The 12,012-nt window shown below is 44.1% G+C and overlaps 1 protein-coding gene across 1 annotated transcript; it reads right to left on the bottom strand.

Moving 5' to 3' along the window:
- Positions 1–247: 247 nt before the first annotated feature.
- On the bottom strand, positions 248–11,551 carry FAM210B (family with sequence similarity 210 member B). The gene is made up of 3 exons (XM_075276882.1): positions 11,283–11,551; positions 9,512–9,675; positions 248–1,425 (listed from the first exon to the last, which is right to left on the bottom strand). The coding sequence occupies exons 1-3, from the start codon at positions 11,448–11,450 to the stop codon at positions 1,218–1,220; spliced, it is 540 nt and encodes a 179-aa protein (XP_075132983.1). The 5' UTR covers positions 11,451–11,551; the 3' UTR covers positions 248–1,217.
- Between the last annotated feature and the right edge of the window lie 461 nt (positions 11,552–12,012).

The raw sequence follows: 12,012 nt of genomic DNA, 5'->3' as shown, positions 1-12,012 counted from the left end.
CTGGCATCCAGTTGCGGCTACCCGATCTATTGTCCGGAACCTGAGGCGACCTCCGCCTCAGGTTCCGCGACCAAAACACCCCGTGTGAACTTACACTTAGTTTTAAGCTAAGCCCACACATTGCAAAACAGCTGCTTTTTCTGTTCCAGATTTGAGCCAAAGTCAAGAGTTGATTGACCAGATGACAAGGGCAGAGAGAAATATAGAAGAGCTTCCTTTATATTCCCCATTTCTTTTGTATCTATTCCTTGGTGTGGCTCAAAAAAAAACAAAAAAAAAAAAAAAACCTTCTCCGCAGTGTTGGGCCATGGCCTCAGAGACAATTAATGCAGGAACTCCCTGCTTTTGGGTCTTCACACGAAAAAGGAGCCCATTGAAGTCAATGGGAGGCGCTTTTTTCCAGCGCTGAAATTCCACACCAAGTTCCTCACCATTTTCCTCTGTGGTCAGTGTGAATGGACCCTTAGTGTGTGGGTATAGCATATGCTGTACAGCACTGTGGAATATGTCATTATTTCCACAATCAGACGTACGGTATTGTTTGGTGACATCTCTACATTTCTCAGGCTAGGTTTGCAAATCTATGAGCTGTAGGTGAATAGATTTTTTTCATTCAGCTTTGAAAGTGACTGGAGTACAAGATTAAGAGATTAGTACTTTAGAGCAAAATTTAGGCTCTATTCAGATCAAGTTTTTACCATCCGCTTAACACAGCCATTTAATGGATGCAAAAGAAGAAGAAGAAGAAAAAAAAAAAAAAACAGACACAAATGGATGTCAATTTGTTTACATAAAGATCAATATTATAAAAAAAAAAAAAAACCTCCCCCAAACAACTATCCATTTCTGTCCATTTTTTTGGGACGGTCACAAAAACCTAGTATACCATTTTTTTTTTACACTAATTTTTATGTAAACTGATGGACGTTTGCATATGTTTTTTTTTTAATCTGTTGTTATACAGATCTGTTAAAATAATATAAAAAATATATTCTGAATGGAGACTTAACCAGTTAACAGCTTTAGTATTTTTCCAGTGATTCTCTCATTCCCAAAAAGTAAACAATTACAATATATTAGAAATCTCCATTACATAGTACAAATCATCATAGTGCATGTTCCAGGCTGCAGACTCCTGCGTTTATATTATGTGGTGGGGGATGCAGGTTTATTGTAGAGGGAAAGGTCCACCGTGACACACAGTAGGAAGCAAACCCCTATGATGGAGGCTTGAAGAACCCGATCCTCCTGAAGTACCTGACAAGGAAGGGAACAGACACAACCGTGATGCTGATCCGCGCAGGGGCAAACAGTTTATGAACGGCATATGCCAACACAAAGGTGCTGGTGCCAGCTGCCAGCTTAGACTGGACCATAGCTTCACTGAAGCCAATTTTAAGAAGCAGAGATGGGACATCCAGGCCACTGTGGAAGAAAAAAAACAAGAGTTAAAGAACAGCCAAGACACACAATATAATCCATAAATCCAGAATCTGGAAAAGCTACTTTATTAAGTGACTGAAGAGCAACTCCACTTAGGTAACAATATGGAAACACAGGAACGCAATTCAGGACTCTGGGAAAATTGTTTGACTACCTATAGGGTTAGCAATGGATGCACCAGAATCCTTAGCAACACGTCTGCCTGGTAATATGGAGTGTGAGTTTTATCACCTTTAGGACTCTCGGAAAGTAATCAATTATACATCGGAATGATCCACAAAGCCTGTCGCTCTTCTAGAATTCGGAACAGAACACGGTATGTGCAAACACCTGATTGTGCTATACATAACCAGGCCAGTATAAATTCTGGGTGACAATAATATCCACATAGCTTCTGCAGGGAAAATCACTGTGAGTTACCAGACTCCTGAACAGAAAACGTGGCACTGTATAAAGAGTCCTTCATGTCCTCCTGCACATGTGGATTTATATACTGCTAGAAAGGCAGCTTTCCCGTTATGTGCTCCCGGGCTGGAGATATTGGTACCGTTAGTTTCAGCACTGATCTCTGCCCACCGCCAAAAGGTGTTCCTGACAGTCTAGCTGGGCTGTGTGGAACGTCCCTCCTGACAATACTCATATTTCCAGCCCATAACGGGATCTGTGAACAGATGTGAAAAGTTATGGGGTTTGGAATGCAGGGAGTCAAGAACGAAAATTGAAAAATGCCTGTGGTAGGAAGGGAGATGAGGTGTGAAAAAAGATGCCTTAGGGATTTGCAAAGCTAGTTATAGCTGCAGCAATCTGTCTTATAGCAAGTCGTGCACCTATGTGTCCATCACATGACCAAGGAATAATTTTATACACTGGAATTAAGCAAACAGATTTAGAAAACTGTGAGGAATCGATACAGAAAGTATATTTGTATAATTGAACATTGTATAGCTTTTCATTACACAAAAAATAACATTTGTTTGCTGAAATTGGACATTACCTTTAAGTTTACACTGTCTCACTAGTACACAGTATTAGGAAATCTACCCCAGAGTTTCCAGAGTTCTGAAAAACATCCTTCTAGTTATGGCTCACTCCACTATTGTGGATAACTGCTCAAGGACTCCTACTTTGATGGTTACCCAGATTTTAAAATTACAAATTTGTATTCTTAACGGGATCTTATCATTGAAAGTCATTTTTTGTCTGAGTACCACGTAGGAATAGCCTTAAGAAAGGCTTTTCGTCTCCTACCTTTCGTCGCCTTCTCCGTGCCCCCGTTCGCCTACAATCCCGGTTCTTGTCAGTGTGCAAATGAGTTCTCTTGCAGCATTGGGGGAGGTCCTCCACGCTCAGACAACATTGGGGGCACCCCCAATGCTACAAGAGAACTCGCTCCAGCGCCGCCTCCATCTCCGTTAGGAACGTAGTCTTCACAGTCTTCTTCCAGCTGGGTGAGAGTGAAACGCATGCGCAAGTCGTCTCTGCCCGTGGGCAGAGTCGACTTCACATGCGGGCGGCCATTTTTTTGGTGGCCGGCCGCATATGTGCAGTACGCTTCTGTAGGTCTTGAGTATAGAGATGAAGATGGAGGCAGTGCTGGAGTGAGTTCTCTCGCAGCATTGGGGGTGCCCCCAATGTTGTCTGAGCGTGGAGGACCTCCCCCAATGCTGCAAGAGAACTCATTTGCACACTGACAAGAACCGGGATTGTAGGCGAACGGGGGCGCGGCGAAGGCGACGAAAGGTAGGAGACAAATAGCCTTTCTTAAGGCTATTCCTACGTGGTACTCAGAAAAAAATTACTTTCAATGATAGGATCCCTTTAAAGAAGACCTTTAATGTCCTCCTGCACATGTGGATTTATAAAACTAGAAAGCCGACTGAGCATTGAATTCAGCGCACGGTCTGCTATGAGCTGGAGATACAAGGATTGTCAGGAGGGGTGTTCCCCACAGCCCAGCTAGACTGTCAGGAATGCCCTTCTGACAGTGAGCAGAGATTGGTACCATTATAACAGCACAGATATCTCCAGCCCAGGGGCACATAACAGGAAAACGGTCATTCATTCTGCTTGCTTCTAGTGGATAAAAATCGGTCCATGGTCATGTGATAGACACAAAGGTGCACAGTTTGTTATAGTCACAGGATAGTAACTGGACATCTGCCTTGTAATGAGCTGTGCACCTGTGTGCCCATCACATGACTAGAGACAGATTTTTATTCACTAGAAGTAAGCAGAATGAATGAAAGCAAGCAAGCAGATATCTAGAAAACCGTGAGGAATTGATGGTTGCTTTAGGTTTACTGAATAATTGCAGCAAAGAGTGTAGTCTATGATCACATAACTTATGTGCTGCAGATTTAAAATCTTCTCCATAGGTCAATTTCTGGGAAGACTCTGCTGTAGATTTCTTCTGCAGTATTTGGGGAACGTTTGTCAAAAGCTAACTTTTTATGAGAGAAAGTGGTATGATGTAGGTGTGGTTTATTCACCAATTGTAGAAATCAACGCAGAGTGTAGTACAGTAACACTTCCGTCAAAATTTAGACCTTCGTCCACAAAAAAATATAGTAACACCACCACCATAAGTGAGGAATATATGTGTTACCGGCAAGTATGAAATCCGGCATTCTATAGAATGCTTAAAATTAGCCATGAAAGAAATTTTTTGAGAGAAGTCCTCAGTAGTTGATACCTTTTTTAATGGCGAACTTAAAAAGTTTTTTGATGACATATCGAGCTTTCGAGACTCTATAGAGGTCTCTTCATCAGGATAGTATAACACAATTTCTGAAGTTAGGCATATATATATATATACACACACACACACAGAAATGGAGTGTTAGATGCAAAATAGATGGAAAGCAGAACATGTAAATAAACAGTTTAAAAACATATATATCAGTTCACAGGAAAGTTCTCTGGGTTTATAGCTTCTTTGATCAGTGACGTGGTGTCTAGTGCTTATAAAAGGTCATGAAACCCTGTGCCTGATTTAACCCCTTTTGGAGAGTGTTGAAGGTCGTCATGAGTTTAATCTCCCATATGCAGCGATTGTTTCGGTTTCTAAAATTCCCTCTCAGTACCAGGATCTTCATATCCTGGGTCATATTATGATTTTCATTGCAGAAGTGTTTTGGCACAGGGAGGTCCATTCTCTGTTCTCTAATCGTATGTCTGTGTGAGTTTATCCTCATACTAAGTGACTGTCCTGTCTCACCTACATACAGGCCCCCAGGACACTTAGTACACAATATCAAATACAATACATTAGGTGTGCTGCAGGTGAAGTTACCTGGGATCTTGTAGTGTCGATCAGAGTTCGGGATCTTTATTTTGTCCGTATTCAGTATGTGACCCTTGAGGCAGGGTTACCATCCAAGAACAGTTGAAAACCAAATTAACAGGGCCACGAGAATACAAAGATCGGAGTTATTAAAATACAATACCAAACAGGAGAACAATCGGGTGCCCCTGGTCGTCACATATAACCCCCACCTGGAGACGCTGAGAGGAATCACACGCAAATTACATCCACTACTGCAAAAAGACCACCATCTGAAATCCATATTTCCAGATCCCCCTCTCCTGTGCTACAGACAGCGACCAAACCTCAGGAATATGATTATTAGCAGCTCACTGTCACCTCCAACTAACAAAGGAACATTTCCATGTGGACAGAAGAGGTGTAAAACCTGCACTCACATACTGACTACGGACAAAATAAAGATCCCGAACTCTGATCAACACTACAAGATCCCAGGTAACTTCACCTGCAGCACACCTAATGTAGTGTATTTGATAGTGTACTAAGTGTCCTGGGGGCCTGTATGTAGATGAGACAGGACAGTCACTTAGTATGAGGATAAACTCACACAGACATACAATTAGAGAACAGAGAATGGACCTCCCTGTGCCAAAACACTTCTGCAATGAAAATCATAACATGACCCAGGATATAAAGATCCTGGTACTGAGAGGGAATTTCAGAAACAGAAAGGATCGCCGCATATGGGAGATTAAACTCATGACGACCTTCAACACTCTCCAATCAGGCACAGGGTTTTATGACCTTTTATAACCACTAGACAACAAGTCACTGATCAAAGAAGCTATAAACCCAGAGAACTTTCCTGTGAACTGATATACATGGTTTGTTTTTTTTTTAAACGGTTTATTTACATGTGCTGTTTTCCATCTATGTTGCATCTAACACCCCACTCCTCTGTATATATATATATATATATATATATATATATATATATATATATATATATATATATATATATATATATGCCTAACTTCAGAAATTGTGTTATACTATCCTGATGAAGAGACCTCTATAGAGTCTCAAAAGCTTGATATGTCACCAAAAAACTTTTTAAGTTAGCCATTAAAAAAGGTATCAACTACTGAGGAGTTCTCTCAAAAAATTACTTTCATTTCATATCCACTGGCTAACACGGTACAAGGATATTTTTTTCTTATATAAAGTTAGCCAACAATGTATGAAATGATTCGTCATTTCACATATTGCCTAGGCATTCTATACAATGCCGGATGCGAAGCGGGCAAAGTATGAAATACTAGGTGAGCAGCAAGCAGCTTGAGTCCCTCAGATCATCCCTCTTGTCCCTGCGGAGCTGTCACTCAATCTCAGCATAAATCCTTTGGGATTCCTCCTCCGCAGACAGGCAGCACCCCGCCAACATCGCCGAGACCTCAAACAAATCCCTGCAGCCAGAGACAAGGGAGCACGGTGTCTGCTGGAACTTTAGCTCTGCCTGCATTCCAGCAAAAGTTCAAGCAGAGGAGGGAGGGGAAACGAACAAAGCCAAAGAATCCCTTGTTTTTTTTCCTTCCTTGCCCTGGCAAAGTTTGCAGTCTCTACAGTCTCACAGCAGTAGCAGCGGCTCCCGGGCAGCTTTAAGACTTTTCCTAAATACATTGCTTCAGCAAAACAGCTTTGTTTCACTACTATCTGAGATTATTCACGTCATTGTTTACACTGCGTCTCCATAGCCACTGACCTGGGGATGATCTTAACTCTCCTTCCAGGACAAGTGACAAAGCTCCCTGCTCTCAGCAGGGAGGGGGAGCGGAGTGCTCGGTGCTTGTATTTCTGAGCTGTTTAACTCCCCCCTTCCAGTTATCAAGTCGGCTAATTGAATTTTACGGTAAGGGCTGAGACAGGGAGTCTGTTACCTTTGTATGTAACACACAGACCTAAAACTGAGTTTATTGCAAGCTGACTCTTGGTCCTGTAGCATGTAAATTTGGGATTCTCATCACCTATCAAATCCAGTTCTGCTACATCAGCTTTATATTGTGCATCTTATTGCAAGCTGACTCTTGGTCCTGTAGCATGTAAATTTAAGATTCTCTTCACCTATCAAATCCAGCTCTGCTACATCAGCTTTATATTGTGCATCTTATTGCAAGCTGACTCTTGGTCCTGTAGCATGTAAATTTAAGATTCTCTTCACCTATCAAATCCAGCTCTGCTACATCAGCTTTATATTGTGCATCTTCCAGTGATACTGTGCTAATTTATTTACAACCATGCCTCATTACTGACTGCAAAGATGTGCTGCTATGAAGAGAGCTAGCAGAGCTGGCTTTGTCTGGGAGACAGCAAGTGAAGCCCTGCCCACCAGTTCACTGAGAAAACCAGGAAGTGAACAGAGCATACAGCCTGCAAGTTGGTGAACAGGCAAGTTGGAATACCCCTTTAAAGAAGGCGTCAGTAACTACTATCCAGTATGACGTCACGGACTCCCAGTTATTCTTTCACGCTACTTCACGGAGCAGCAGCAGCTCGTTTAGGGGGGCTTTTTCATACTTTGCCTACATAGCATTCAGCATTCTATAGAATGCCTAGGCAAAGTACGTAACAATTCTCTCATTTCATACATTGCCTAAAAACGCCAGCATTCCATGAAGTTCATACTGCATGTACAGGTATAATAAAGTTGCATAAACATTATATAATAGGAGTAAAGAACACCTAGGCCAGGTTCCATCTTCTTAGAGTGGTGGTGTTATTACTATATTTTTTGAAGAAACTGACAAAGGTCTAATCTTCAAAACGTTACTGTATCACACTCTGCATTGATTTCTATGGTGAATAAACCACATCTGTATCACACCACTTTGTCTCATACGAAGTCTGTTGCTAGTTGAATTTAAGTTTTGGTATCCTACTTCGTAATTGAATGAGGAGTGCCCTAAAACCCCTTTGAACATTTGTCAAAAGCTCATCCACTTTGTTACCACTGTAAGTGATTTTGCTTCTGCAATCCCATGTCAGAAAATTCCACATTTATGCATCTAGTGTCAAAATACACCTAGGGTACAACAACAAGGGAAGGATATGCTGCTGAATTTTCCCTGCAGAAACATGCAGCAGAATAAACTACACACTAGGTACACTTTGTGATGCAAAACTGTGCAGTGCATAAGGTGTGCATCAGATCAGCAAATACAAAGGGTAAAATCAGCTGTGAAAACTCAGAATAAAATGATGTTACTGCAGAACTGCAATCTAACCCACAGGTCCATTTATGCAGTGTAAAAACTCATCCACTGAGGCTGGGTTCACATCTACGTTTGGAGATGTGAGCAGCATTTTTCTCTCCATATTTTTTATGCGGAAACCACATGGACCCAATTATAGTCTATGGGGTCTACAGGTCTACTAAGGTAACCACTATTTTTTTATTCGGATTAGGTTTCCGTTACTGTGGTCTCACACAGATGCGAATCAAGCCTTAACTGGTACTATAAAATGCTCCTGATTTTCTGCTTGCATTTCCTCAGCAGAAAATCCTCAACTTATCCATTATGCATATCCTAAACAAGGTTTAGGAGGATTAATTCTTGTAGGACTTACAATCACTTTGTACACGCTCAACTAATACATTAAAGAGGACCTTTCATCAGATCGGGCACATGCAGTTCTATATACTGCTGGAAAGCTGACAGTGCGCTGAATTCAGTGCACTATCGGCTTTCCCGATCTGTGCCTGGGGTAAAGCGCTATCGGTCCCGGTACCGTAGCGCTTTAGTGTCAGAAGGGCGTTTCTGACAGTTAGCCAGGGATGCCCTTCTGCCCAGCAGCGCCTATCGCGCTGTACTGTGGAGTGGGGAGGAACTCCCCCCTCCCTCTCCTGATAATACTCGTCTATGGACGAGCTGTGTGAGCAGAGGGAGGGAGCGTTCCTCCCCGCTCACACAGTACAGCGCGATAGGCACTGCTGGGCAGAAGGGCGTCCCTGGCTAAGTGTCAGAAACGCCTGTTAGGATCACATCTTCCATCTTGTATTCTGTAAGCCATTTTGTAAGCATTTTCTGTTATAAGCTTCATAAGGATGTCTGTTTAGAGTCTAAGAGACCCCTTTAGGGGATAAGGCGTGTGGAATGTTAATGGTTGGGTTATAACTCCTTATCTATTTGTGGTCATCTTTGAGGGTGGGTGTAGAAACCGGTTCAAATAACCTGTTTGGTCGTTAGCCCCAAGGCCGGAGCGGACCAGTATGTGATCATTATCTCTCTTGCTGTGATATACATCTAGAACTAGTGTATGATGTTGGCTTACACATAAATATCTTAGATTCTTTTTCATGTCATGAGAAAGGTCATCCCAGGTTGGAGTGTAATAATGATATGCAGACCTTATCCAATAGTCATGTGCCACAGCTTATGTCATTAGAATAGTCCAACCTGCTTTTGTCTGTATAAATATTGATTCCTGTAACAATAAATCAGAACTCTTGATACACAGCCATCTTGTGTCATTAATCAGTTCTCCAGGCTTAAAAGAAGATGGCTGCAGTCCATCTAGGCCTGTTAATTAATTATTTAATTTGGAACTCTGCAACATATTATGAGGACTCTTTAATGTTCCCGACACGCCTTTCTGACACTAAAGCGCTACGGTCCCGGGACCAATAGCGCTTTACACCAGGCACAGATCGGGAAAGCCTGAATTCAGCGCATTGTCAGCTTTCCAGCAGTATATAAAACTGCATGTGCCCGATCTGATGAAAGGTCCTCTTTAAGTTATACTCACCTGGAGACCAGTGCATAGAATATTCCCAGTGACACTAGTGAAATCCCAACATGGAAGGCCACAGCAACTCCTCCATATTCCTTGAAGACTCGCTTAAGCTGCTGCGTCTTACTTGGCTTCTGCCCATCTGGATCTTTGGAAATGCCAGTCGATTCACCAGTGTCCTACACACAAAAGGCAGAGAACAGCAGACTAATCACAGTAATGTTCTGTTCCAATATTAAGCTATTGACAATTGGTGCTTGCCTGTACTGTATGGAGGGACGTTGCATTTCTGTAGTAATAATGAACTATTCAAAGAGTACTGGATGCTGGCAAAGCAGTTGGGTGCGGTGGGTTGAGGGTGAGGTTGGGGAGGTTCAGATGGTTGTGTGTGATATGTAAAACAAAAAGAGTGGTGGTCAGAAGAACACAAGATACATGTGATATGGTAGCACAGCTGAGAGGGGTGTATAGTATGTTGAGTGGAGACATCACTGTGCCAGACCCCTTTAGAGTGTGGCTTCTGTAAGATGTCATGTCCAGGAACAGTGGGGGAGGCAGCCGCATTCAGACCCCTAGGAGAGTGATCAGAGGAATCGAAAAAACATAACCAGTTATAACCCTCACATAAGACTATGTATAATCCCGTTTTGTCAGGGGCCCCTCACATAGTTACCTTTCTATCCTGACCAGGACTCCCACAAAACCCTTTACTTTCAAGGCAAAAGGCCGTCACATAACCCCCTTTTATCTTCGTGTTAGGGGCACCTTACATAACCCTTTGTTGTTCTCCTGTCAGGGGTCCCTCATGTAAACCCCTTGGTATTATCAAATTCTGACAGGGGCCTTCACATAACTCGGTTACCCTTCTATCGTGCCAAAGATCTACAGGTAATCCCCAGTTATCCTGCTGTCATGGCACAAGGCCTTCACTTAACCTCCCTTATTTTCCTCTTTTCATGCCAGGAACCCGTCACATAACCCCTTGTTATCCCCCTGTCCTTCCAGGAGCCCCTCACATAACCCCTTGTTATTCTCCTGTCCTGTCAGAGACCACTCACGGCTCCTTGTTATCCCCCTGTCCTGCCAGGGACCCCCTTATATAACCCCTTGTTCTCCTGTCATGGACCCCCTTATATAACGCCTTGTTCTCCCGGCCTGTCAGGGGCCCCTTATATAACCCCTTGTTATTCTCCTGTCCTGTCAGAGACCACTCACGGCTCCTTGTTATCCCCCGGTCCTGCCAGGGACCCCCTTATATAACGCCTTGTTCTCCCGGCCTGTCAGGGGCCCCTTATATAACCCCTTGTTATTCTCCTGTCCTGTCAGAGACCACTCACGGCTCCTTGTTATCCCCCTGTCCTGCCAGGGACCCCCTTATATAACCCCTTGTTCTCCTGTCCTGTCAGGAACCCGTCACATAACCCCTTGTTATTCTCCTGTCCTGTCAGAGACCACTCACGGCTCCTTGTTATTGTCCGGTCCTGCCAGGGACCCCTCACATAACCCCTTTTTCTCCTGTCATGGACCCCCTTATATAACGCCTTGTTCTCCCGGCCTGTCAGGGGCCCCTTATATAACCCCTTGTTATTCTCCTGTCCTGTCAGAGACCACTCACGGCTCCTTGTTATTGTCCGGTCCTGTCAGGGACCCCTCATATAACTCCTTGTTATTCTCCTGTCGGCCCCTCACACAACCCCTTGTTATTATTCTCTCCTGTCAGGTCCCCTCAGCTCGGATTGTTCCCTCTGGTGAAGCCCAGCCTTCTAACCAGGTGTCATATACAAACCTGGGACGAATATGCCCGGAAAGTCATCGCTGGCAGGACGGATGGAGCAGCAGGCCGCACAGCCCGGACCTGTAGTACACACTGGTGCCAATTAGATCCTACCCACAGGCAGCGAAGCCCAGGCCGCAGCATCGAGCCCCGGCGGAGAAGTCCCGGCAGAAGCAGCATCACAGCAAGTACAAATACAGCTCTCCATACACCAGAAGACAGCGCCGACCACAGCCCGGCCTTATCACTGCCGCCCACATGTACAGCGCCGTCCCCTTCCCGCCCAGTGCACGCTAGTGATCATCAGAGCTGCGGTTACGGTAGGGTCCTGACTAGAGTGGAGTTGCTCCTGGTAGGTATGATGTCACGGGAAAGGGCGTGGCCTCTCAGAGGAGGGCGGAGTTTCGGCCATCACTGCTCTTGTGGTAATGGAGGATGGAAGGGGAGAGTTTTACATGAGACTGCACGTTGGATGAGGCTGAGGGGAGAGAGTAATGTAGTTACATGGGACTGCACGTTGGATGAGGCTGAGGGGAGAGAGTGATGTAGTTACATGGGACTGCGCGTTGGATGAGGCTGAGGGGAGAGAGTGATGTAGTTACATGGGACTGCACGTTGGATGAGGCTGAGGGGAGAGAGTGATGTAGTTACATGGGACTGCACGTTGGATGATGCTGAGGGGAGAGAGTGATGTAGTTACTTGGGACTGCACGTTGGATGATGCTGAGGGGAGAGAGTGATG

The sequence above is a fragment of the Leptodactylus fuscus genome, chromosome 6 (genome assembly GCF_031893055.1).
Source record: "Leptodactylus fuscus isolate aLepFus1 chromosome 6, aLepFus1.hap2, whole genome shotgun sequence".
In the NCBI taxonomy this organism is placed as follows: domain Eukaryota; kingdom Metazoa; phylum Chordata; class Amphibia; order Anura; family Leptodactylidae; genus Leptodactylus; species Leptodactylus fuscus.
This window is presented reverse-complemented; position numbering and strand designations above follow the sequence as displayed.

Coding starts and splice junctions, on each gene's coding strand:
- FAM210B (XM_075276882.1), bottom strand. CDS start 11,450: ATGCTGCTTCTGCCGGGACTTCTCCGCCGGGGCTCGATGCTGCGGCCT. Junction 9,676..11,282: donor TCCGGGCATATTCGTCCCAG/GTTTGTATATGA, acceptor TTTTGTGTGTAG/GACACTGGTGAATCGACTGG. Junction 1,426..9,511: donor TTCTATGCACTGGTCTCCAG/GTGAGTATAACT, acceptor TTTCTTCCACAG/TGGCCTGGATGTCCCATCTC.